Below are 25,669 nucleotides of genomic sequence, written 5' to 3' on the forward strand. Positions count from 1 at the left end.
AGTTAATTATGCCCAACATGTTTTTGTTCAAATTAAACAAATTATGATGGCGCTTTATCAATCAATCAACCAATCAATCTTTATTGATATAGCACCAAATCACAACAAAACAAAAACTTATCTCAAGGCACTTTACATATGGAGCAGGTCTAGACTGTATTCTTTATATCAAAACCTTTAACAAACTATAGCCCCAAAAATCATCTCTGACTAGAAACAGCATGTCACATGATGACACCTGTCAGCATTGCAAGGCCGCTGCAAGTCTTTGTCTTGTGTTGTCCAGCTTGTATATTTGATCCAAGCTGCACTGCATGGTATTCTCTGCCAGGCTAAAGACTGACGGCTCAGAGGGCCATGGCCAGGGAGTATAAATTTGTATCTGGGGTAAAAGGAGAGTGAGGGAGGGGGGTATATTTTGGGTCTTAGGTAAGTGTGTGTTAGTTGGGGGGAGTTTGGAGGTGGCAGTGGTTACAGCCTGTCTCATGTGTCAGTGTACAGCCGAGACTCGAGGCAGCTGCTCTCTGGTGAGTGTCCCCATATCTCTCTTTTTGCTGTCTCTCCTCACTCTCTTTTCATTTCTATACTGTCACATCTGCTTCTCAGTACGCTTATGAGTTGCTTAAGGGGGTGTTGTTTGGATTTTGGACTTTTTTAATAGTGTTTGGCTGCTTAAGAGCTATGACCTGAATATTTTTTCTGACAAATTTAAAGAAAAAAAGCACATACAAGTCCATATTTTGTGAGCCATGCAGTGCTTAAATGTGATAAAATCATCCAGAACATTATCTTGTTTACGGCAGGGAAGAACTGAAAGGGGGGTCACTGACAAGAACAATTTTTGGATGTTAATCTGGCCTTCCATGAATACCTAGGCCTCAAGCAGAGAGCTGCCTGTGTTAAAAGTGAAACTGACAAACATCTCCACATGCTGACAGTGTGCGTGCTAATTAAATAAGCCTCATATGTTTAGCTTGAGATCAAAATAAAGATGTAAATTAGTTTTACTTGAAAAGAAAATGTCTGAAGTTAAAACTCCTTGGTCTGAAATAACTTGTGAGAAACCAGCCTTAGTAGATATTACAGTACAGTAATAGCAAAGATATGTTTGATATAATTTAGAAATAATAGTTGCAATTACATACTTTGTCCATCAGGGGTCTCTAATTAGTTTATTTTTCAACTGCAAAATGTCTCACTCAGTACCCATTTAGGATATTATACTGGCCAAAAAGAACTATATTAAAGGGATTCTGATCAAAATGTTAATATATAAAATTTAAACAATAAGTCAATATATCATCAAATTGGAAAAAAGTAAAAAAAGAAAGAAAAGTATGGATTGGCCTCAGAAATCAGTCAAGCTCAATCGAATAACCAAAAATAAAATGTCTGACAACACTTCCTCAAGACTCACAGGGGCTCATTCATAGAAAAAAAAGTATGCTAATAAAAAAAAGGTTTAGTTTATTTTTAAAACCTTTGGCTTTAATTTGACACTATAAGTGAGCCCCGTCATGCTTTGCTTTGTAGATTTGCATGCAGATGACCCTAAATGAAATCCCACCATCTAACCCTACTGACCTCAATATCACAGCAGGTTTGATGCCCCATTCACAGGCTGGTTGTTCACTGAAAATGACCCTACCTCTCCGCCGTGTAGGAATGGCAACTACTGGGAACCTTTCTGAAGAGCAGGTGCACTGCTCCATCTGTCTTGACGTGTTCACCAATCCCGTATCCATCCCCTGTGGACACAACTTTTGCCAGAGCTGCATCCTGGGATACTGGAAAACCAGCCCTTTGTACCAGTGTCCCATGTGCAAGAAGTCCTTCTTCAAAAGGCCCGATATTAGCGTGAACACTGTCTTGCGGGAAATTGCAGAGCAGTTCAAGGAGATTAGGGTTAAAAGTGTGAAAGGGAACGCGAGCAAAGAGGACGAGGAGGAGGGGAAAGAGGAGAAAGAAAAGAAGTGGACAATGGAAAGACGGAAAAAGGAGGATGAGGAGAGACTTTTGGAGAAAAGTCACAAGCAGCAGCTAGTGGAGGAGCTGAAGCAGAAGCAAGAGGACGAGAAGAAAAAGAAAGAGGCATCAAAGGAGAAACCAGGAGATAAGAAGGCACCACAAGAGGAGTTACCACCACTGATCCCCCGAGCGTCAGCGCCCCGAACTTCCCCTCGGAGATCACCTGAGAATTCAGCTCATCGTCCACCACCACCACTTCCCCAAACATCACCCCCACCATCACCTCAAACCCCTGCCTCTGCAGCACCTTCACCTACTTCTCCTTTGTTCCCACTGTCTTACTGGGAGGAGGTCTTGTGTGACGTTTGCCTAGGGGAAGGCAGGCCGAAAGCGGTCAAATCCTGCCTTGTATGTCTCACTTCCTACTGCGAGGAGCACCTGAAATCTCACACCGCCAGGTTCACAAAGCACAAGCTGATGGAGCCTGTTGCGAACATGGAGGACAGGATGTGTCCAAAGCATGAAAGGCTCTTGGAGCTGTTTTGTAAGAAGGATCAGACCTGTGTGTGCGTACTCTGTACTGAGACAGACCACAGGGCCCACTACACTGTCCCTGTGGAGCGAGAATGGACAGAGAAAAAGGTGAGACAGATTTGTAACTTTCCACATAAACAGGATAAAGGTTTAGTCAGGCAAGTGTTTCTCAGAGGTTGAGAAGCATTCCACCATACACGTGCAAGACTGAAAACATTTCAGTACTAATGTTTGTTCCTTAAGTCAAATGCGTTGAAACGGGTTGCAAGACTTGAAAAGCACATAAAAAAGCAAAAAACAACAAATACATTATGCATTGTATATCTCAAGGTGAACCATGTCCAAAGAGTTTAAAAAAGGATAACATGACATTTTTGTAAAAACCTCTTTTTCAATTTTCCTGCCAAGACTAAAAATTTGAATGTCTCTCTCGTGTCTGTACAGTACATTTGACACTACAGCCTGCAGATGATCAGCTTATTTCAGCATAAAGACTGAAAATAGGGGGAAACAGCAAGCCTGCTCTCCAAAGGGAACAAAAGCTGCCAACCAATACCTTCAAAGTCACTATGAAGGTTTTATGAGGCGTTATGTGCCAGACTATTTCTTGGTTGGACAGAGTGAGTGTCTTGCTGGACTCTCCACTGGTTGCCTGGTATTTTATAGCTATGACAAGACTCTATGTTATTGCTCTATGATTTTAATACCAAGTTCTTGAAATATCCCTTTTAAGTGGCTAGAAGACGGTACTATGGTACTATGGAAACAAAGGACATATGAAGCTTATCTTCTATGTTCAGTTTTGTCTGTATCTAAGGCAATATCCAAACTCAACTAGCTAAATTTAAAAATGCATCTTTTCTTAGCTTTGGCCTTCTGTCTAGACACAGACAGATTTTCTCAAATCCATGAATGGCTGTTAGTTGTAAAATTGTCAAAAGTACTATTACTCATTTCTACTTAGTTAGTTAGTTTAGTTAGTTATCCCCGTCGCGCCGGTTGGCGCATAGGGCAGCAACAAGGTCCCTCCAGGGTTAGGGTTAGGGTTAGGGTTATTTCTACTTACTGCTCATATTAAAGGCCATCATACAGCCCATCATGAAATACTGGTGTGTCACTGTTGCTAGAGTAAGCTAGGTAGTACTATCATTCAGACCACTGTATCAGTAGATACCTTCCTAATTTTACAAGGGTGAACCTTGAGCTTGTAGGTTACTCTGTAAATCTATGATTAAATGACTCCATGTAGTAAATTCCAGGGTTTAATCCAAGAAAAACATTATTTGTTAATCTTAATTGTGCATTATAAGACTGTTGGCCAACAGCGTCAGTCACCACATATACATTAAACTGATCCATAGTCCATATCCACATAAAACACAAGAATCTTCCTGTTCTCACAAGAAAATAACTACAAACTGTAACTGAGGATCAAATATGTTCATTCATGTAGAATCATCATTGTTGTTAATGTGACATCTTGTTGTGTAGGCGCAGCTGAAGAGGACAGAAATAGACGTCCAGCATATGATTGACCAGAGAGTGAAGAAGGTGGAGGAGATCAAGCACTCTGTGGAGCTCAACAAAGTGAGTCAGCTGCTGCAAAAAGTCTCAGTGTTTGTATTTACACACATTAATATTTCGAATCGAGTTTTATATTTTCTTTCTATTTCATCTTGAGCACTATGACGCTCAATGAAACACTGTGATTCCAGGCTGGCACTCAGAGAGAGATCGAGGACAGCATGCAGGTCTTCTCAGACCTGGTGCGCTCCATCCAGAGGACTCAGGCCAACCTGGTTTTGGCCATGGAAGAGAAGCAGAGGCAGACTGAGAGGTGGGCTGGGAACCTTATCACTGAACTGGAGCAGGAAATCGCTGAGTTAAAAAGGAGGAATACAGACCTGGAAAACATGGCTCGGACCGACCACATTCACTTCTTGAGGGTGAGAGAGCATTTTGTTGTTCTCTTTGAGCTTTAGTCCTGAACATGTTTTAAGGTTTATTATGCTGTTAACATGCCATTTTGAAATTAAACTTAAATTACCATTTCATGTCTTGTACTGTGTCTCTGTAGAGCTTCCCGGCTCTTTGCACTCCACCAGCTGTCAAAGACTGGTCTGAGACGAATGTACCCAATGACATATGCGTAGGCATGATCAGGAGGGCTGTGTACCAACTGGAGACAACATTGAATGAAACAATCGAAAAACTGGCTGACAGTGGTAGGACTTCCTTTAGCAGTTTCATATATATTTTATTCGGTTTCTGTTCATTTTGGTTTTAAATTGAAAGCCACACCTGAAAAAAGATAATGTCTTTTTTTTTTTTACAGAGATCAAAAAGGTTCTGAAATATACAGGTAATGTTTTTTGTTTTTTGGGATCTGCTTCACTGTAATTTTGTCATCCTCTCAAAACTCTCCGACTAAATCCTTTGTTATGTTTCTGCAGTGGACGTCACTCTGGACCCTGACACAGCCAACCCGTGGTTGCAGCTTTCCCAGGACAGACGTCAGGTGAGACACCTGGGGGCGTGGCAGGACCTCCCTGACCACCCTGAGCGCTTTGACACGGTGGTCATCGTTTTGGGCCGTGAGCGCTTCACCTCAGGGAGACATTTCTGGGAAGTCCAGGTGGGGGACAAGGACGACTGGTACCTGGGAATAGCCAAGTCTTCTGTAAACAGGAAGGGCAAGATCTCTGTAAGCACGGCCAATGGCTACTGGGCTCTGGCCATGAAGAAAGGCCAAGAGTACCGAGTGTCAACATCACCGCCGTTAATGCTCACCCTCGACTCCAAGCCCAAGCGAGTGGGCGTGTACGTGGACTATGAGGAGGGGCAAGTGTCGTTTTATGACATGAAGGCTCGGACTCATATTTACACGTTCAAAGATACATTCACAGAGAAGATTTTGCCCTTTTTCTACCTGTACTGCTGCGACAAAGCCTCAGATACCTTTGTGATTTCTCCTGTGAATGAGAAAAGCCCGATCAAACCTAGCTAGTGACAGGTTTTAAGATAAAATAACACATTAAAAAAAGCTGGAAAACCCTTATGAAAATGCAAACAGACTGTATTTTGAAAACCAGTGTTTTATGTACATTAATAACATGTATAGCATAGCTCAACAAATATATTAATTGCACATTGTATGTATTCATATTAGCTCATTGAGGTTCCACAAAGAGTTGATTTTAAGAACTTGGGTAATATGCTTGTTGGCTGTCTTGCTGAGAGATATGAAGCTACTGCCATCAGTAGTTAGTAGTTAGCTTAGCTTAGCATAGCATGAAGATTGGAATCAGCAGGGGAAAGATGGATACCGCCCTCATGTCTATAAATGTCAAATCTAACTCTCAGCAAGAACACAGATGAGCAGAGCATGAGCAAAACAATGTATACCCAAATTAAAGTAAAAAAGTAGAGGTAATTTTTACTTTAATTATGTTTTGATGTGATTGCATGTTCATTTTTATGTGGCTGATGTTGTAAAGGTTGTTAAAGATAATTGTGTCATGGTTCTGGACAATAAATGGTGTCTCAAATATTCTCTAAACTATTTCTGGCTTCATGGATTTTTTACTGTAAGTTTCATTTCAGCAAAATGAAGTCACTTCACCACACCCACTAAAGTGACTGGACCTGCTTCAGCTTCTCTAAGGCTGGTCTTTATCTATTTCTCTGTCAGATGTAATGAGCATTGAATTGTTTATTGTGCTATGATCACTGCGCTCCGTCTTGCATGTGAAAGTCGGTTCAGACCTCAGAATTTACAGAAGGACTAGGAAGAATCTGGTGAGTTATTTTTCCAACACTTTTTACTGTTTGCTTTACTTATGGTTTTAAAAACACACCTCTAAGATACAGTAATATGTCATTAAGATGTTTAAACCACAAGCTGATTCATATGAAAGTGAGTCACTGGGCGGGTCAGGACTCGCATTAAAAACAACCTAAAAATAGACTTGATGACAAAGACTAATCTATCATATCATCATATCATATCATATCATTCATCATATTTTGTAGTTTTTATGTCTGTATTCAGTGCAAAACAAAACAATTGTGGTAATGGTTGCACATAATGTAAAAAAAAGACCTGAAATAGAAAACACAAACTACATTTCCTCTTGCAGAGACCCATAATGTCATCATTGAATGTCCTCGCCTCATTGCCTAAGGATCATTTCCAGTGCTCGATCTGTCTGAATGTCTTTAGTGACCCAGTCACCACACCTTGTGGTCATAACTTCTGCAAGACCTGCCTCAGCCAGCACTGGGACAAGAGTGAGTTATGTCACTGCCCGATGTGCAATAAAAGATTCCACGTCAGACCTGAGATCTACACAAATGTGGTTATTGATGAGATTTCAGTCCAAATAAAGAAGCAGAAAGTTGAGACACTGGAATGCGCTGATGCACCGTGGCAGGTGAAGTGTGATGTGTGCTCAGAAGTGAAGTTTAAGGCCCTGAAGTCTTGCCTGGTGTGTCTGACGTCATACTGTGAAACCCACCTGGAACCTCACCAAAGAGTTCCCTCCCTGATGAGACACAAGCTGATCGAGCCGGTGGTTAACCTGGAGGAGAGGATGTGTGTGAAGCATGAGAGGATGCTGGACCTTTTCTGCAGGGATGAACAGGTGTGTATCTGTCTACTGTGCAAAGAGACAGACCACAAATGCCACGACACAGTGCATGTCGAGGAGGAAGGAGCTTTACAGAAGGTAAGATAAAGGGTGAGCTAACCTCAAAATGAGATAATGACTGACTTATACCCTTTTGAAAATAATTTAACTCTATGCTTTTAGGGAAATATTGAGTCCAAAAAGGCTAAGATCAAAATGATGATTGAGGCCAGAATGGAAAAGATAAAAGAATTTACAGAATCATCTGAAGTGAGAAGAGTAAGTACTGCAAACATTTTATACATGTATAATTTCACCATGTATATATTGGTCCTAATGACATATTTTCTTTACTTTATTACAGGAGAAAGCAAATAAAGAGTCTGGTGACAGTGATAAGCTGTTCAATACTCTGATGAGTCGTGTTCAAGAAATGCAAACGAAAATTAATTCAAGTATTGAAAAGAAGCTCAGAAAATGTCAAGACAAAGACGAAGCGCTGATTAAAGAGCTGGAAGAAGAAATCAACCAACTGCAGAGGAAACACTCTGAACTAGAGGAGCTTTCACAAAGTGATGACCACCTTCACCTTCTGCAGGTTACTGAACAAAAGAGACACCAACATACACTTAACTTATAACCTATACTAATAATTCACATTAATGAGGAAGCGTATCCAAACTTTTGACTGGTACTGTATATGGTTTGCTCTTTTGAAGGAGAGTAACAATAGCACTGTGCCACTCATGATCATGTGTTTGTGAATCACTGTAGACTTTGCAAGACCTGCGCACACTCTCAGACAGCAAGGACTGGTCCCAGATCAGGGTTTACTCAGACGTGTACGTGCAGACTCTGAGGAGAGCAATGTCTCATCTTGTTTACACGTTTCAAGCTGAACTGAAAACTCTGACGAACACAGGTAAGCATCTGCCTCATCAGTGAAGATGAAGACTATTTAATGAATTTCCCATAACTGAGGTGTTGTTGCGTGTTCATATATTACAGAACTAACAAGAATGAGACAATATAAAGGTGAGATCACAAATACACATGCTTTATTTTTTAACTTGTGGATTAAATGATCTTATTATTACTTCAGGTGAAAGCTTTCTAATTTTGTTTTTTTGGTTTTTTTTTCCAGAGTCTGTCACCTTTGACCCGACCACTGCTGGTTGCTACCTTGTGGTGTCTGAATTTGGTAAACGTTTGAAGTACTCCAAAACTGTGAGCCCCTCATTGTATGTTGACTCAGACAGGTTTGACTGTCCCATGGTTTTAGGCACAAAGGGCTTCACCTCTGGGCGGCACTACTGGGAAGTCCAAGTAGGCCTTAGAAATGACTGGGACGTCGGTGTTGCCAAGGAAACGGTAACCAGGTCTGGGAGGATTGTTGTGAAAAGAGAAAATGGCTTTTTTGCCATAGGGAAGAAAGGTGCTGAATATAAAGCTCAACGCACACCCTACACAGTTCTTAACTTGTGTCCCAGGCCACGAAAGATCGGAGTTTACGTGGACTACAAGGAAGGCCGAGTCTCCTTCTATGACGTGAATGAGAAATCGCATATTTACTCTTTCACAGGAGAATCTTTCACAGAGACACTGCTCCCATACTTCTATTTGTACAGTTGGGCAAAGAAATCAGAGCCTTTGGTTATTACCTCAATGGAAACATCTCTCCTCACTCACTTTGGCACTCTCACACAAGCTAAAGAATAACTAATCAGAGTCAAACCTCACAACCAGTGGTGTGCACAAGGGGGGGGGGGGGGGGCAGGGCCGCCACCCATCATGGCCCAATTGTTGAAAAATGCGCGCTAAAGTGCCCTCTTGGGAGCCAGAACGCGTGCTAAGGTGCCCTCTTGGGAGCCAGAACTCGTGCTAAGGTGCCCTCTTGGGAACCAAAATGTGTGCTAAGGTGCCCTCTTGGGAACCAAAATGTGTGCTAAGGTGCTCTCCTGGTTGGCAAAACACACTAAACTTCCCTCTTGGGAGCCAAAACCCGCGCTAAAGTGCCCTCTTGGGAGCCAAAATGTGTGCTAAGGTGCCCTCCTGGTTGGCAAAACACACTAAACTGCCCTCTTCAGTGGCGAGAACGTGCTGTATGTGGCCTTTTTTTCCTTTTCGCCCCTGCCCTTCAAAAAGTCTGTGCACACCACTGCTCACAACCCCACTAAGGCCCTCAGATACTAAACCTTTCTCATTGCAGACAGTAACTTTATCCTAATGATCTCTTCTGTTCTCCTGAAGACCTGGACCCTCTTTAAGACTTGGACTCTCTTTAACAGCTCAAACAAACAACATATTTAACACTGTTTTATCAGCTTGATGACGACGTTCCCTAATTACCTAAAGACATGCTTCAGAACTCAGACATGATTAGCTGCAATGGATTTTCATATATTCTTTTTTTACTACACTTCCTAAATCCCAGATGAGTCTATTTGGATCTCTTGTTAATAGAGTTTTACAACAGGGAGTTCGACCTCTCGGGGGTCTAATTTAACCAAAACATAACTACATCAATATGTATGATAAGATATTGTTTCTTTGTACATTATTAATCAACACTGCATGTACTCAAACTCAACTCTAAAATTGGAAAGACCACTTTTCAATTTCATGCTCCATACTCCAGCAGGAAGCTACAGTGCAGTTTAAAAATGGATAATCTTATAAATTACCAACACTTTAGAAACAAGGTTTTAAATCTCCCCACAGCAAAGTGATGAGGTTTTATGTTCTCACTCTTATCGGATGAATGGTTGATGTTTCACTCAGCATTATGTACTTTTAATTTCTCATTTGTTTTTATTTATTGTTACTACCATTGTATTTCTATTCATGAGAGTGTCTTCATTATGTTTTTATTTAATGTACATTCAGGTCTTTCTTTCCTACCTGATTAAATAAACGTTAATAAAATGAATGACTTTGTGATAAGGTCTAATAACAATGCTTTGTGTTTATTTCAGTGCATGCTCAGATTGTGGCACAATATTTGTTTACATTTTGGGTTTTATCCTTTGTGTCGTCCTCCCGGGTCAAATTGGCTGTTCCTTCCTTCCTTCCTCCTGCCATCCCTCTTTCTTCCTTCCTTCTGCCCTTCCTTCCTCCTTCTTTTCTTCCCTCCTTCCTCCCTCCCTTCCTTCTTTCCTGTCCTTCATTCCTCCCTTCCTCTTTTCCTTTTTCCCTCCCTCCTTCCTTCCTTCCTCCCTTCCCTCCTCCTCCCTCCTTTCCTTCCTTCTTTCTCCCTTCCATCCTTCCTCCCTTCCCTCCTTCTTCCTCCCTTCTTCTTCCCTTCCTTCCTTGACTCGAGGACAACAGGAGGGTTAATGAGATCAGAGGGACAGAAAAATAATAATCAATGGTAAAGATTGAGAAAATATTTGCTACTGTAGTTATTCTGACACATATAGGAGGGAAGTCTGTGGGAGTATTTTAATGTTAATACTATTCTATCAACCTTTTTATAATAAATACTGAATACGGAATAAATATGTGTTTGCATTATTATCCTTTTTTGTAGCTTAAGCTGAACTATAGTGCCACATTCTTATCATTTATATGCCACTATCTTATCAGGCATATATAGGTTTATGAGTAAACAGGAAATGAGCTGCCCTCTTTCCCAGCAGTAATAGGTGTGTCTATGCTTATTCAGAGGAAGAACCAACAGATCAGAGTGTAACTCAACACCGTCAGAGCCTCGGGAAAGACAAGCTGGCAGCTACACAAGAAAGGTATGAGAGTTTTATATTTTAATTCTGACACTGTGGTAAATATTTGATTATTGTTGCAATTTTTTTTTTGGTCAAATGTCAGTAAAAAGCTAGAACTTCTTTACATTGCTTACAATTATGAGTGAGTCAGTTTTAGTTGATTTACTATGGACTGACATGTCCAAACATAAATCCACAATTAGAACTTTATTTTTATGCTCTTACTTTGTCTACTGACTAATGCAGTGTTTCAAGATTAGACAGAATACTGGCTTCTGATTGGCCCAAAGATACAATACAATATTTTGAATTTACCACATGACTGTGACGTAGCAATCTCACCACTCTATGATATGCAATCCATGATTAATACTCTTGCACTTGCTGGAGGTAAGGGGCGAACACACTACTCAGTTGGTTATGGATGATCCCTTATGCATGTACACCTCATATCAGCCTCTGTTATCTTATGTGTAATTATTAACCTAGCAGAAAGGAGAAGCTTGGACACCACATGCAATATGTGAACTTTTATGAAGTCAGAGAGTGCTTAGAGTTAAATTAAGTGGTGATCTCAACTTGTTTTTGGTTATAGTGACACATGAAGCTACTGTGAGAACCTATAACAGCAAAACAAATCAGATCTGTTTTACATGGGTGTCAGGCCTCAAACAGAATGATATTCATCTTGGAGGTCATTTGACATTTTTAGTCACTAGACAGTTAAGCACTTCATATAACTTGTTTTGATTGTACAGGAAGGTGTTATGCTATGGTATTATTGTCTGTTGCACCTCCTAGGTCCTCCATAAGTCAGCAAGCTGCAGGGTCATCACAGATCTACAATGTTTCACCCATTTAAACCTGTAACATCTCCTTAATTTATGCTATTAAACAGTTAAATAAAAGTTTCTAATTTTTGTTCCCAGCAAAATGACATACATAGAGAGAAAAAATGTTTGTATTCATCCTTTAAAGTAATCAGAAGTGCTGCAAGATATATACTATATGCTCTAATACACTTTTTGCTTTCTCTGCAGATATATTCTGTTCAACCAGTGGAGTAAACCATCATCTGTGCATGCTAAAACCACATCCAGTCAGATGACAGGTTGCATTGCACATACATACAAAAAGCAGACATTAAGTTTTTGACCTCATGTCAGAGCTTCCTGAGTGCTGCATCTGTCTGGATAAGTTCACCAACCCCACTTCCCTCCCTTGTGGACACAGCTTCTGCCTTGCCTGTATAGGAGAATACTGGAGGATCAATGGGGCCTGCCAATGCCCCCTCTGCAAGGTCTTCTTCCCCACCAGGCCGCAACTCAAAACAAACCAAAGTCAACATACTGGTGCTCCAACTGAGGCAGAAACTGTGGCTTTAAGAGCCAGAGAGGTTCCCTGTGATATCTGTCCACAAAAGCATCGAGCAGTCAAGTCCTGCCTGGTGTGCCTGGTCTCGTATTGTGATACTCATCTAGAGCCACATTACAAGAACGAAGACCTTGGGCGCCATCTACTGATCAGTGTGGTGAAGAACCTGGAGGACTCAGTGTGCAGACTGCATGGAAAGCAATTAGACAGGTTCTGCAGGAGCGATCGAACATGCATTTGTGCCATGTGTGCACAGACAGAACACAGGGGCCATCACATTATTTCTGTCAACAAGGAAGCTGCAAAGAAGAAGGTAAAGTCTGATAAAAGTAGCATATCAGGAGTGCAGTTACTATGTTGTGTAACACAGATGATGCAACATCCGAGAACTGCTTTTTTTATAGAGATCAAATTGTTCAGTTTGCACTTTGGAACTAATTTAAGTCGTCAATCTCTCCGCCATGACCGGCCTTTAATAGATGATGATATCGAATATAATTAACCTTTGTGTCGTCCTTCCGGGTCAAATTGACCCTGTCTGTTTTGACTGTTCCTCCCTCCCTCCTTCTCTCTTTCTTTCCTTCCATCCTTCCTTCCTCCCTCCTTTCCTTTCTTCTTCCATCCCTCTTTCTTCCCTCCTTCTCTCTTTCATTCCTCCCCTACCTTCCTCCCTTCCTTCTTTCCCTTTCTCCCTCCCTCCTTCTCTTTTTCCTCCATTCCTTTCTCCACCCCACTTTCTCCCCTCCTTCTTTCCTCCCTCCTTTCCTTCCTTCTTCTTCCCTTCCATCCTTCCTACCTCCTTTCCTTCCTTGACTCGAGGACAACAGGAAGGTTAAAACTAGCACAAATCACTTCACTGCTTATAACTTAAAACTGGTGGAAAATCTACATGTGTACAATATGGGTCTGGTTTCTTGTTTACGAGGGTGCTCCAAAACTAAGCTGGAGATTTGAGCAGTTTTTCTTAATGGTGTATTATGCTTGACCACATCAATGAAGTGAAAGAGAATACAAAAGAGCATGTAGGGGGGGCAAGTGTCAACATCACTTCTATGACAGTAAGCTACAACTTTTACAGAAAATCTGGTTTTAATTTTGGGAAACAAGCTAAAACCACTTGAATGACATGTTTAACATCTCATTTCATCACATACTTGAACAAAAAACCCACAATTTATGTAAATATGATCCCATTTTAAAACAAGCACATAGCATCTTTGATGAGGAAGTACACAAATCACTCTGAGAGTAAACTTTCATGGATCCGGTTTGTACTGTGAAAGCAAGTCTGTTTTACATCAGCTGTGAAAGGCAATAATACCAAATTGGCATCACTAAGGGGTGTGACTTAAAGTTCAACATGCTTTAAAGTTTTAACCTATAAAGAACAATGCAACAGTAATACTCTGCTATGTGTAAATGAGTATCAGTTTCTTTTCAGTTACATTGCCTACAGGTCTTCGCTTGTAGAGGCGAATCCTACATTTGTGTGTATCAGACAGGAGAACGAGGAAAACACCAGTAGAGGTGAAAGATTAGTAGATTGCTCAACAGGCCTACACTGTTTATTCCATCAACTCCTTAAAAAGGAGTTGTTTTTCACCATGTCTAATATTCCCAGGGAGATCTGGCCACTGCCACTTGAGAATAGTTCAAGGAACTGAGAATTAGCCTGAACATGCCAGGTCAACTTGACCTGGTGCACGTACACAATGACGCATGACACCACACACAATCAATGGTATAAAGGGTCTGTAAGGGCGCGCCTCGGGGCTGTTTTGCCGTTCGTTGGTCTATCTTGCTGTTCGTATTGAATATCTGCAATAAAGATCCCAGTTGGCTGTTAGACGACTTCTGTTCTCCGTCTCATATTTTAAGATGACTGAGTTTAGGTAATCGATCGAAGTTACTATACGCTGTGCTGACAAACTTTTTCCCCCCTCACAGGTTAAACTAAAAAGGATTAGAGTGAAAATTCAGCAAGCCGTTCAGGAGAGACTGAGTAAAGTTGAGAAATTCAAGCGCCCTGTAAACATAAGTGGACAAAATCAGAAAGAAGCATGGGTGCAAAACAAAGAGCTCATCAAACAGCTAGAAGAGGAAATCTCTGAGCTACAGAGGAGAAACACCGAGCTGGAGCAGCTCTCACAGAACGAAGACAACCTCCACTTCCTACAGGTCTCATCTGAAAGATAATACATCACCCATCAGAAAACCAATTCATTTATTTATTATATATTGTAACGTAGCCTCTCTCTTGTCTCTACAGATGTTTCTAAACACTGATTCATATTAATGGCTGGATGAACAAGATGACGATTCAACTTCAAGAGCACTGGAGCCATTTTTAATTAAAAAAAAAAATCTGTTTAAAATATAATACATAATAAATTCCCTAATTGTTATGGTTACATTTCCATTTTTGTGTAGGTTAAACAAATAAGATGTAACATGTTAATTTGTGAGTTTTAGAGTTGTTGGAAATCAGAGTATGTAACTGCTGGACAGACGAAAGTTACTGTTAGGCTAAACTAATGTCAATCATTAATCTAAATTAAAGGATAATTACTGTTTTTTACAACCTGGACCTTATTTCTAGCATAAACTATAATCATTTTACTCACCCAGACAACTTTGGTGTCATTTGGAGTTGTTCGGAGGAAATTAGCTCCAGTGAAACACTGGAGCTAATTTACAGTCTTTACACTAAGTTAGGCTAAGCTAACGTCAATCATCAATCTAAGCTAACGTCCAGTATCAATCCTCTCCTCTAACTAACACACTGTAAGGCAGAGAATAAGCTTCTTTCTTTTAAAAATGCCAAACTATTGCTCATAACAGATGTATTTCTTGTTGGATTGTTTTTAGCACTGATTTTTGCGTAAATAAAATACTAATGATGATTTGTGCCAATTTGAAGAAACAATACGCCTTAAAAACTACAAGAACTATTCTTAAAAAAACAAGATTGGTCCAGAGTATGGTATCACACTGAGAATGTATTGTATGAATGTAACTTATGCTTGGGTGGATGATGTAATTTATTTGAAGGATGATGTGTGCTTAAATTCAGGACTGTATGTCACTGTTTGTGTGTTTTTTGGGGGGGCGGGGGGGGGGGGGGGGTTGTACCAATGAACAACATATTTATACAAACCAATAAAATGCATCAATGAGTAAAAAAATAAATAAAAAAAGAATCAATACTACTAAAGCTGGAGTTGTGCTTTTGTCTCACAGGTTAATGATTAAATATATTATGATTCAGTTGTAATAAAAACACACCTCACACCCATCAATAAACAAAGATAAACAGATAAACTCCAGCCCTAAAAAAAACCTCTCGCCAAATTAATCTTTGACGTGTGTGAACTTGCTCAACAGGTAACACACCCATAACAAGACAAACATGTGATTTGGTTGCCCATTTCCATGTTGACATGAGTCTTTGCATGAAAGTAGTGGCATGCTGGTAGAGCTTTTGAAGAGAAATGAAACTGAGAATAGGAAAGGATGACCAAAGACAGGACGCTCCCAGTCTGTGGAAAGAGAGAGAGAGAGACAGAAGTGTGAGACAGAAGGAGCATCTCGATAGCTGAAAGGTAATAATACACATTATATAAAACATATATAAGTACTTTCTGACAATATTACATTCAGACTTGATCTACATTTAAGAGACTGGGGAAAATATTAATGCGTTTTACTGTTAAGCCATAGTTGACTGTTGGTTCATTGCTTTACTAAAAAGTTTAAGATTTAAACATGTGATATTTTAGACAAGCTTTTTATTATCTCAGTGATGTTTTGAGAAGTGTATTAGTTTTTGTTTTCCAAGTCTACTTTCGCAAACGTCTGCCATTGTAATGATACACACACATGCACCAGAGGTTTGAGTATCCAGTAGGTGTGTCATCGAGCTCCAGTATCAGGAGGTGGTTTCATTTATCCGTTTCCCGGTTGTGTTGAGAGAAATATGCAGTTACTGTATGTTGATGTGTGGTATGTGTCATCTTAGCCCCTGGTATTTTTTCATAATAGAAACAAGTTATTAGATACAACTGAGAAACAACACTGGATGCTGGATATGTACGAGGGGTTAAACTTCACTTAAGCTAAGGGAAACTTAAAGTAAACTGCTGGTCAAATTATGGGTGGCAGATAAGTACTAGATCTAAGCAGCTGTTGAAGAAATCACTGAATCGCTTGAATTAAATAACAGTATTTTCAGACTTGATCTTTTTTTATGGTTAGCAGCACATACTGTACTCATCACTTTAGGGGTTGAGCAAAAAGCAACACTTGAAGCAAATATTTTAAAACATGCAAAGGCTTATAATGTGTGTGTTAAACCTGCAGTATAACAACCTTGCATCTCCATATTTTTTTCTTTTCATCATAAATCAATGCTTTTCGTCGGTCTGTGGGTTTTACAAATATTTAACCAATGACACGCATTAAAAAGAGATTTGGACTATTCCATCAGATTTTTCCATTTTGTGAAAAGTAACAGTTTTGGACATGCAAGATGTATTATGCAGGACACACAGCAGGATAATTAGTGAAGAGGTGTTTATTACAAGGTTGAATTCTGATGGAGGCTGATACTACGGGAGAATAAAGGACAGAAGTGGCAGGGCAAAGGAGTGGCACTGGCGTATGCAGGGTGAAGTTTAAATAACTGCCTGGCAGGTTGAGGATAGGTGGAGGTGAGCCTGAGGCACGAGTAAAGATCCAGTTAATAAACACAAAAAACAAGGTGCAGAGAATTCACTAAAGCAGAGACAACAATCTGGCAAGGAGAGGTTTGAGAGTCGGGGTAGATATAACTGCAGGTAGATGAGTTCATGAGAGGCAGGTGTGTTGATTGGGTAGATTGCAGGCAGGTGTGAGTGCCACAGCAGAGGCAGGAGACAGGACAGCTGGGAGGACAACCATGCCAACGCCAGGTTCACAGACAAAACAAGAAGAGAGAGAGAGAGAGACAAACAGGAGAGCACTAGAAACACGAGGGAGGGGAAATCACAGAGAAACACTATCCTGTATCCGACAGTGACGAAGCACAAATATGTTACACATCAAGAAGTTGCTCAGTAAACAGCCATGAGTTAAAGCAAAACTATGTTACTTTGGAAAGAGGAAATAACAGTCTTCCTCTTTCAAACTACACCCTTGCTCATTTTACTCAATCAGTGATTTTGCTGCTACAACTTTCCTTGTCTGTCAGGACCAGTAGCTTATAGTCCCCTATAGTCCTGTGTACAGTAACTGATATTTAATGCTGGGTGTGTTAATTATAATGGAGCCAGGTCACTGACTGTGGCATAGAAGACAGATGGACCAGTACCATAGAAACAATTCAGGTTTTGCACAGACTAGCCAGCCGGTGACAGTAATTATTTTAAAAGTATGAGAAGATGCGCTCCATTGTAGTCCAGCCTTGATTCAGTTTGTCATTTGCTAATCGATAGTTTAAAATAAATAATCATGTGTAAATTATTCCTTTTCAGAAGATCTTTGTTCATTCCAAACACATTTTCTACCATCTACTGGACGGCAAGATGGCGTTAGTCTCAAGCCCTGGAAGAAAAAACAGCCATGTCTTCAGTAAGTTTAAAGTTCCAAAACAATAAGAAGATAATAATCTGTACATTACCTATATTATATTATTATATTTCTGCTCTATTCCATCAGATATGGCCTCTCCTAGAGCATCACCCAGTGACCCAATGGAGAAGTATCTGACATGCTCAATCTGCATGGATGTTTTTATGGATCCTGTTACTACAGATTGTGGCCATTCCTTCTGTAAGGAATGTCTGCACTGCAACTTTAGTTACAATGATAGGATGTGCCCTCTATGCAAGCAGCCTCTGCACAAAGCTCCAGAAGTGAACATCGTCCTGAGAAACATTATCCAACAGTTTAAAAAGACCCCAGAGAAAAATGATGATGAGTTTACTGGGGCACCTGGTGAGGTCGCCTGCGACATTTGCACAGAACCAAAGCTAAAGGCCAAGAAGTCCTGCCTTGTGTGTCTTACCTCGTACTGTTCGACTCACCTGGAAAATCATTTATCAAGTGAAAGGCTGAAGGGTCACAAGTTGGTTGAACCTGTGGACAACCTCGATGAGAGGGCCTGTCTGGCTCATGGCCGCCCCCTGGAGCTGTACAGCAAAAGGCGGCAGAAATGCATTTGTGTACGCTGTATGGAAGAAGGTCAGGAGGAGGTTGTCTCCACTGAAGATGAATGGGACAGGAAGAAGGTAAATAACACATGGAAGGCTTTATATGTTTGGGTGACTTCACTTGACTTGAGAGTATACTTATTTTAATACATTATGGTATGTTGATGGAGTTGCAAAACCACCTAAAAAAGCAAACACATGATGAGATTGGTGTGGATAAAGAGTGTTGGGATATTCAATTGCTTTTTTGTCTACCGCAGACTATGCTTGCAAGCACTAAGACAGCATTACAACAGAAAATAAAGAAGAGAATGACGAAGATCGAGGAGATTGATATGTCTCGACAGAGCTGCAAGGTAAGCTGTATGAGAGTTGAAAATAACCAATCAGACCAGTCTGTCAAGTCAAAACTGACAGATGTGTTTACTTCATTTGACTTTATTAATTATTGTGTTCCACACAAATTTATATTTTTAAATGGTGCCTAGTAGTAAACCTAACTGTCTCAGTCTAAGTATGACCAGTGTTGCTTTTCAGGCCAATCAGTGTAGTTTTGTAGGGATGAGATAAGATGAGATGAGATGAGCTAATTACAGCACAATATGTTGTGTTGGTATATGTAGCATATCTGCAACTAAATGAAATTCATAAGAAAGAAAATAGTTACAAGTACCTAAGTCAAAATGTCAAATAGTCAATGCTTGATTTTCTTCTTCATTTTCAGGGGCACCTGGAGGATGAGTGGTGGGAAATTGACAGTGTGTTCACGGCTGTGATTGCCATAGTGGAGGAAGCCCATGCAACAGCTCTTCAGCCACTGAAGGAAAGGAGGCTGGTTTTGGAGCAAGAGGCAAAAGAACTCACAGACGGGTTGCAAACAGAGGTCAACAGACTGGAGAGGGCGATCTCTGAACTTGATGATATTTCTGTGCTTGAGGATCACATCCTTTTTCTGCAGGTGAGGAGAAACTTCAAACCTTTCAGTAGCTTCGAGATATTTCAGTTACTTGAAAGTACATTTTGATTTTGATGCACTCAATAAGTTTGGCTTGTATCATTAGATCTTGTTTGTGGGACTATAAACTTTAGTTGTTACGTATTGTACTACAGTTAGTTGTCACCTGTTGGTTGATCTCTTTCTTTCTGCCTTTCCGTCTCACAGAGATACCCATCTCTACAAGATATGGACGACATCAAAGACTGGACAAATGTGGAGCTTGACACAACACTGTCTTTTGGCACCATGAGAAAAACCACAACAACCATGATGGAAAAAATTAAAGAGAAACTGGAGAAGCTGTCGTCAATTGGTAGGAGTTACATTACGAAAGTAAACGTAAAACAACTAAAATGCACTGTACTGTAGACCTTAATTAATTATTTCTTTATTTACAGAACTCATGAGGCTTCCAAAGTTTACAGGTATGTAATGTATTTTGTTTCTTCTTGACAACATCTTTAAAATGATCAACTTTTCCGTAGTGTTTAGATCTCCGAAATGTTTCCCGATTTGTTTTTGCAGTGGACGTAAAGCTTGACCCAGCCACCGCTCACAAACGTCTTCTTGTCTCTGATGATGGGAAGGAAGTGAAAGACGCTGGTGAGGACCAAATAGTAGATGATGCTCCAGAGAGGTTTGATCGGTATGGCAGTGTCCTGGGTCTCAACAGGTTGGCCTCTGGGAAGTCCTACTGGGAGGTGGAGGTCATCAACAAGACCGGTTGGGATGTTGGCGTAGCAAGAGGTGACGCAAACCGTAGGGGGAAACTCTCAATTAATCCAGATAACGGTTATTGGGTTGCTGTACATTATGAAGGGGGAAAGTACGCAGCCCTGACAGATCCACCACTTCGTCTCACCCTGGATGAGAAGCCTCAGAAGGTGGGGGTGTTTGTGGACTCCGAGGAAGGTCTCGTGTCCTTCTATGATGTCACGGCTCAGTCTCACATCTACTCATTTGCCGAGTGTTCATTCACTGATGAGCTCTTCCCATATTTCAGTCCACATGTAAAACAAGATGATCTGAACTCTGATCCTCTGATTATCTCTTAACACTCTCGTTGACAAGTCCAGTTTTTGCTCAGAGGGGGTGGAAAAAATGTTGGTAGTCAAAAACAAAGTTGCGTTTGGTAAAATAGCTTGGTGGTTTTAAAATAAATAAACAAGAACAAAGTGGTGGAGGATCTGTAGGATTACAATAGTTGAATTATTTGTTAAATCGAATGTAAGGGGAAATTAAGCGTTAAAACAGCACTGCATGTACTACTAATTGCAATTTTTGACATTATATTCTCTCTTTCTATTTTTCTGTACTTTGTTTTTATTTTTTTATTATTAGTAGGGGGGGTTTATTTGTAATTGTATGTTTTAATTTTTCCAATTTTTACTATTATTGGGTTTTATTTTATTTTTTGTTTCCAATTCTTACTGTCAAATGTTTATTTTTATGCCTTACCTTGCCTATAATAATAATGTAATGTGATTTTTTCTATTAAGTACACAATCAAAGGCAGTGGTGTAACTAAATAAGCCACCAAATAATAACTATGATTTTTTTTTATAATTTCTTTATATATTATACATGTATGTTTCTTCAATGCATTGACAAATACCCTGTGGAGTTTTTGACCACTATGTAGTAATGCTTTCATGTGTGGTTGTCCATTTTGTTTGTGGGAAACACAATACTATCAATGGTTTAACATTATTCCACCCATTAACAGACCTAAAAATATGGATGTAACCAGTGCAGCTTTCAGAATTGTCACTTTAAGTGTCTTTGCAAATGTTTTATGGGGACGGATCATTGGGCCTCAGGGATACACAGATTAAACCTACATAAACAGGAAAACCCCACAGGACACCTTTAAACTACTATTTTAATATAATGTAAGTTATTACTTTGAACAAAAATTAAGTGTTTCTTTTGAGGATTAATTAATTTATCAGACCTCATCACAGTGAATAATGACTCTTATATAGCCATGCATTGGTCCATTTCACATAGAATGATATCATTGTAAAAAAGCTAAACTGATGCAACTGTGCAGGGATTTAAAGAACAAAGCCAACAACTGCCTTCAGGTTATAAATGCCTATTGCCTATAGTCAGGGTATAAAATGTACAGTAACAGGTTGAACGTGTGTTATGAGCCAACATGTGAACTCTTGTATAGTCTCATGTTATGTTTAGGTCACAGCAGACCCATTACAGACAATATAGTATCAAAAGTTACACTATAATACTATACATGAGAACTTGGTGGTTATACCAGCTTTATTCACACACAGTGATGGATGAAGGATCTGCACAGGAACAATTTGGTACCTTTTACCTCTTTTTCTCGGTGATGGGAGGAAAATCAGTGTACCCTGATTACTTAGTAAATGTTTTATATTTGTTATTGTCAGAGCTTCTAAATCTAAATCCAAATAAAATCTCTTTTCATTCAAAAATGTCTCTCTGTGGCTTTTTATTCAGCACTTGGAACAGATTGGTATTTCGTAATCCCCATGATGAATCAAGACCTTGAATCATGACTAGGCTTGATAGAAAGAGAGTGTTTGGCGGGCTTTTCTATTTTTTCGGAAACGAAACTGAAGGCAGGAAAACATAAACGTTACCCACAGTTGTTTTTTTTTTATTGTGGCAGAGAGGAAATAGAGACAGAGAGGCAACGGAGCACAAAGAGGACTGCGAGGTAGGTAACAAATGAATACATGCTGTTCTTTTTAGTGCTAGTTAATAAGTCTTGCATGCATTTTCAAGTCAAGTTGTTAGTAGCATGACAGGTTTTCACAATGTTAAACTGAAAACCTCACAAACAGAATAATGAAGTTGAAGAGCTTTGTTATTGTTTTCAAACTTTTTGCATGCTTGCATGTAACTTCACCACCTCTGAGTTGTCAAGGCATGTTTCATATACATGATACAAACGAATGATTTACAATTTAAAAAAAAGCTTTAGGTGCAGTCACCCTAAAAATGAAATAATAGCCCTTGAATTAGTCTTTGAGAGAAAAAATAAGGAAATGCATCATAAAACTCTTCATATCAGAAAGGCTCAGTTGCAAGGTCATTCCCAAATTGACTGATATTTTTTCAACAAGAGAATTGATAAGAAAGTTATTTTTGTTGTTATATCCGTTACGGACTATACCATTAAAGGGTTAACTACTGCATACATCCCCAAATGAAAAAGGGGCCCTAAACAGCTATAGGTGTATTTTGACATTTAGAGATGAAAGATATATAGCTGTCTATACCCTAAAATTACTTATAAAAGGATTATTTAAAAATAGTGTCAATGTAAGACCCCCGCCCCCTCCCCCGTACACTACAGATTAATGGACTATTCCTTCACTAGAGGAGAGAGCCTGCAGCGCTCCGCTCATACATGTTATAACATAACGTGAAATTCAAAACAGTGATGGCAGAGCTCATTAAGAGGTAAAGTAGTCCTGGTAAAACTAGCTTGTTGCTTCCCCTGAAACAACAAGCAGACTAACATCTTCCTGTCACACTGACTCACTTGTTAGAAGCTTGTAGCACCAGCATCAGTATAAGATACCATTATTTTAATAAATACAGTAACAATTCAGCAAATGTATATCTATGTGTGTATTTATTACATTTTGCTTAAAAAAGAGTAATGTTAAAGTGATCTTGATCTAGATTTTGATCAAATATTAAATAAAATGCTGCCCATTATTTAACTGTATATATTTTATTACAAATATTGGTGCACATGCTGATGCTAATATCTCTGGGTCAGTGACACATTAGGGTTGGCAAGATGAGCAACTCAAAATGTGTTAAAGCAGCATCAGGTTTGTTAAAATGTAGCTACATTTGGTATTTTTGTTGTTTTTATGTCATTTGAAATGAGTAAAAGTAAGACTGGATGCTCCTGAAAATGTCAAATGGTATAACCACATTGACTCATCTGTGATATGCAAATATCTGCCAATAATATCAGCTGATGGAGATACCGCTTGGGCTCTGTATTCAACAATAGAAGACAGATAAACTCAGCACACTGGAAGGTTACTTAAACAATTAATCATTAAAATGGTTTAATTTTTGTCATTTGGCTCATCAATTAAACATCTCAGATTGGTCAGATCTGTCATCAAACATCAGAGCCTTGCAAGCAGCTTACCTTAAAATGCTCTTGTAGTACAAATTGAATGCACCTTAAATGTAATTGAGAGTGTAATGGAAGAGACGCCACATTCACTGTATCAACAACAATGTGCTTTGTCATATGTTTTATGCAGACACCAGAAATGAACATCCAGGTCTGCCACTGCGGTTGGACCAAACTGACGACATATCAGGGCCTGAGAATACACCAGGGGAAGAAGGGATGCACGCCAAAGGGTGTGAAAGTGGAAGAGTCTGAACAGCAGTACCTGTGGGGGAATGTCGGACATCCAAAACAACAACAGGACCTTTGGGTGGGAATCTACGCCTCTATCAAGAGTGGTGGGTTTTGCACTAAGATTTCTGATTTTGTTCATTCAAGATCCTCAATTTGCTGATTAAAAACTTGTGAACACAGTGAGTGATTGAATTCAACTTCTAAATTATTCCTCAAACAGACACAAAAGACGTCTCTTCACAAATTAGCCTCCAGGTGTGTCACTGCGGTTGGACCTCAGTGACGACGTATCATGGTTTGAGGACTCATCAGGGGATGATGGGTTGCACAAAGAAGGGAGTGAGGATCCCAATCACCACCGGTACCAAATATACAGCACCAGCAGCCAAAATCAAGGAGGAGTATAAAGCACGTATGTATAAGATTATAGTGAAAGCAAGATTTTACTTACCAATTTGAAAATAAAGCAGTTGCTGTAAGATTGACGATCTCCTTTCACTACAGCTGCAGTTTCACAACGCTCAAACTCAGCGGCAAACCAACAGCTGCATGAGTTCTTCACCAGTGTGCAGGTAAAACACAGACATGAAAAGTTGAAATTCTCTCACTATAAAAAGTGCAAAACATGAAACGTACCAAATTAATATCTTTCAGATGGACCGAAAGTCATCAAATCATCCGATCAGGGAGCGTCTAGTATACCCAGTACAGGAAACCCAATCTAGAAGGAAAAAGAGTAAAGCCACGATCAAGGAGGAGCCCTACACACGTATGTACAGAGTGAGGATTTAGAGATTTAGTAAATCAGTCAGTATGTTTGAGACTGATCATCTCCTTTCATTACAGCATTTGCAACTCCACAGCGGTCTCTCCAAACAGCCACAAACTTCAGATCAGGCCACGAGCAGCATGATTTCTACTCTGGTGTGCAGGTAAAGCAGATTACTTTGGTGACTATGAAGTGAAAACAGTAAAATTAGTTTTTGTGTAGTTGCTGAGTGTTTTGAAAAGTACAATGTAAATGGAGTTAACATCTTATCTATTCCATCTTTCAGGTGAATAGATCGGTATGGGATTGTCCAACTACTGGGTCCCTGCCAAGTGCTCCACCAATGCCAACAGTTGTCCGACCTATGAAGAAAGAAAAGAAGGATCAAACATCACCACAATGGAGGGAACAGGTAAGGGAGGGAGGAGGAAGAGTTAGGTCCAATACTAACGTCCAACCTAAGCTCTAAACGCTGAATCCTCACGCATTTAATTGACGTCACCTGCTAAGTTCTTAAATGTGAAAGGTGGTATAAGTAGGAATGGGACAGCACTTTACAACATATCACGTTACCTTGACAACACCAAATCATGTTATGTACAATTGTGGGTTTGGATTTAATACTTTATTGACATATAAACATGACTGATTGGGATTAGTATGAAACAAAAACAGAAAAGAAAAAGGCCAAAATAGTGTCTGCAGGACAGATGAGGAAGGTTAGATCTGAAATAGAATCAGTATGTGACATGTGACACTTTAAAAAATGTATTTTAGCTTTATTTTGTTTTTTTTCTCCTTTCTCAGCATGTTGCAGACTGTAACACACCACTATTTTTAAAAGTAATACATCAATGAATTCAGTCTTTATTAATTATCACTATCATTAGTGAGCACCGATACCAAACCAAATGACAAAAATCTAATTATTAATCTTCGACCAAATTATTAAATTCTTATAAATTATATCACAATCCCAAAATTGATTCATTTATTGATAGAAAAAGGTGATATCAGCTCTATATTAACCATTTTAACTCTACTTTTACCTGTCAACATGAATAGTTGCAAAGTATGAAAAGCTCTATGTACTGTAAATGAA

The 25,669-nt window shown here is 39.6% G+C and overlaps 3 protein-coding genes across 3 annotated transcripts; all 3 read left to right on the plus strand.

Annotated features, from left to right (window-relative positions):
- Window positions 1-1,665: 1,665 nt before the first annotated feature.
- On the plus strand, window positions 1,666-8,849 carry LOC128383520 (uncharacterized). Its single transcript, XM_053343131.1, has 13 exons — window positions 1,666-2,610; window positions 3,994-4,089; window positions 4,218-4,448; window positions 4,580-4,727; window positions 4,838-4,864; window positions 4,956-5,508; window positions 5,866-5,917; window positions 6,642-7,229; window positions 7,314-7,409; window positions 7,495-7,728; window positions 7,905-8,052; window positions 8,139-8,165; window positions 8,275-8,849. Exons 1-13 carry the CDS (start codon window positions 1,666-1,668, stop codon window positions 8,847-8,849), a joined length of 3,720 nt encoding a protein of 1,239 aa, XP_053199106.1.
- A 1,947-nt stretch (window positions 8,850-10,796) lies between these two features.
- Window positions 10,797-14,579, plus strand: LOC128383906 (E3 ubiquitin-protein ligase TRIM47-like). The gene is made up of 4 exons (XM_053343491.1): window positions 10,797-10,873; window positions 11,893-12,539; window positions 14,174-14,404; window positions 14,496-14,579. Exons 2-4 carry the CDS (start codon window positions 12,012-12,014, stop codon window positions 14,520-14,522), a joined length of 786 nt encoding a protein of 261 aa, XP_053199466.1. The 5' UTR covers window positions 10,797-10,873; window positions 11,893-12,011; the 3' UTR covers window positions 14,523-14,579.
- A 1,117-nt stretch (window positions 14,580-15,696) lies between these two features.
- LOC128383905 (E3 ubiquitin-protein ligase TRIM39-like) lies at window positions 15,697-20,466 on the plus strand. Its single transcript, XM_053343490.1, has 8 exons — window positions 15,697-15,828; window positions 17,737-17,833; window positions 17,921-18,492; window positions 18,675-18,770; window positions 19,139-19,372; window positions 19,577-19,724; window positions 19,810-19,836; window positions 19,937-20,466. Exons 2-8 carry the CDS (start codon window positions 17,788-17,790, stop codon window positions 20,464-20,466), a joined length of 1,653 nt encoding a protein of 550 aa, XP_053199465.1. The 5' UTR covers window positions 15,697-15,828; window positions 17,737-17,787.
- The last annotated feature ends 5,203 nt before the right edge of the window (window positions 20,467-25,669 follow it).

The sequence above is a fragment of the Scomber japonicus genome, chromosome 22 (assembly GCF_027409825.1).
Source record: "Scomber japonicus isolate fScoJap1 chromosome 22, fScoJap1.pri, whole genome shotgun sequence".
Lineage (NCBI taxonomy): Eukaryota > Metazoa > Chordata > Actinopteri > Scombriformes > Scombridae > Scomber > Scomber japonicus.

Coding starts and splice junctions, on each gene's coding strand:
- LOC128383905 (XM_053343490.1), top strand. CDS start 17,788: ATGGCGTTAGTCTCAAGCCCTGGAAGAAAAAACAGCCATGTCTTCA. Junction 18,493..18,674: donor ATGAATGGGACAGGAAGAAG/GTAAATAACACA, acceptor TGTCTACCGCAG/ACTATGCTTGCAAGCACTAA. Junction 19,837..19,936: donor GAGGCTTCCAAAGTTTACAG/GTATGTAATGTA, acceptor TTGTTTTTGCAG/TGGACGTAAAGCTTGACCCA.
- LOC128383906 (XM_053343491.1), top strand. CDS start 12,012: ATGTCAGAGCTTCCTGAGTGCTGCATCTGTCTGGATAAGTTCACCAAC. Junction 12,540..14,173: donor AGGAAGCTGCAAAGAAGAAG/GTAAAGTCTGAT, acceptor CCCCCCTCACAG/GTTAAACTAAAAAGGATTAG. Junction 14,405..14,495: donor ACAACCTCCACTTCCTACAG/GTCTCATCTGAA, acceptor TTGTCTCTACAG/ATGTTTCTAAACACTGATTC.
- LOC128383520 (XM_053343131.1), top strand. CDS start 1,666: ATGGCAACTACTGGGAACCTTTCTGAAGAGCAGGTGCACTGCTCCATC. Junction 4,090..4,217: donor ACTCTGTGGAGCTCAACAAA/GTGAGTCAGCTG, acceptor CTGTGATTCCAG/GCTGGCACTCAGAGAGAGAT. Junction 5,509..5,865: donor AGCCCGATCAAACCTAGCTA/GTGACAGGTTTT, acceptor TCTAACTCTCAG/CAAGAACACAGATGAGCAGA.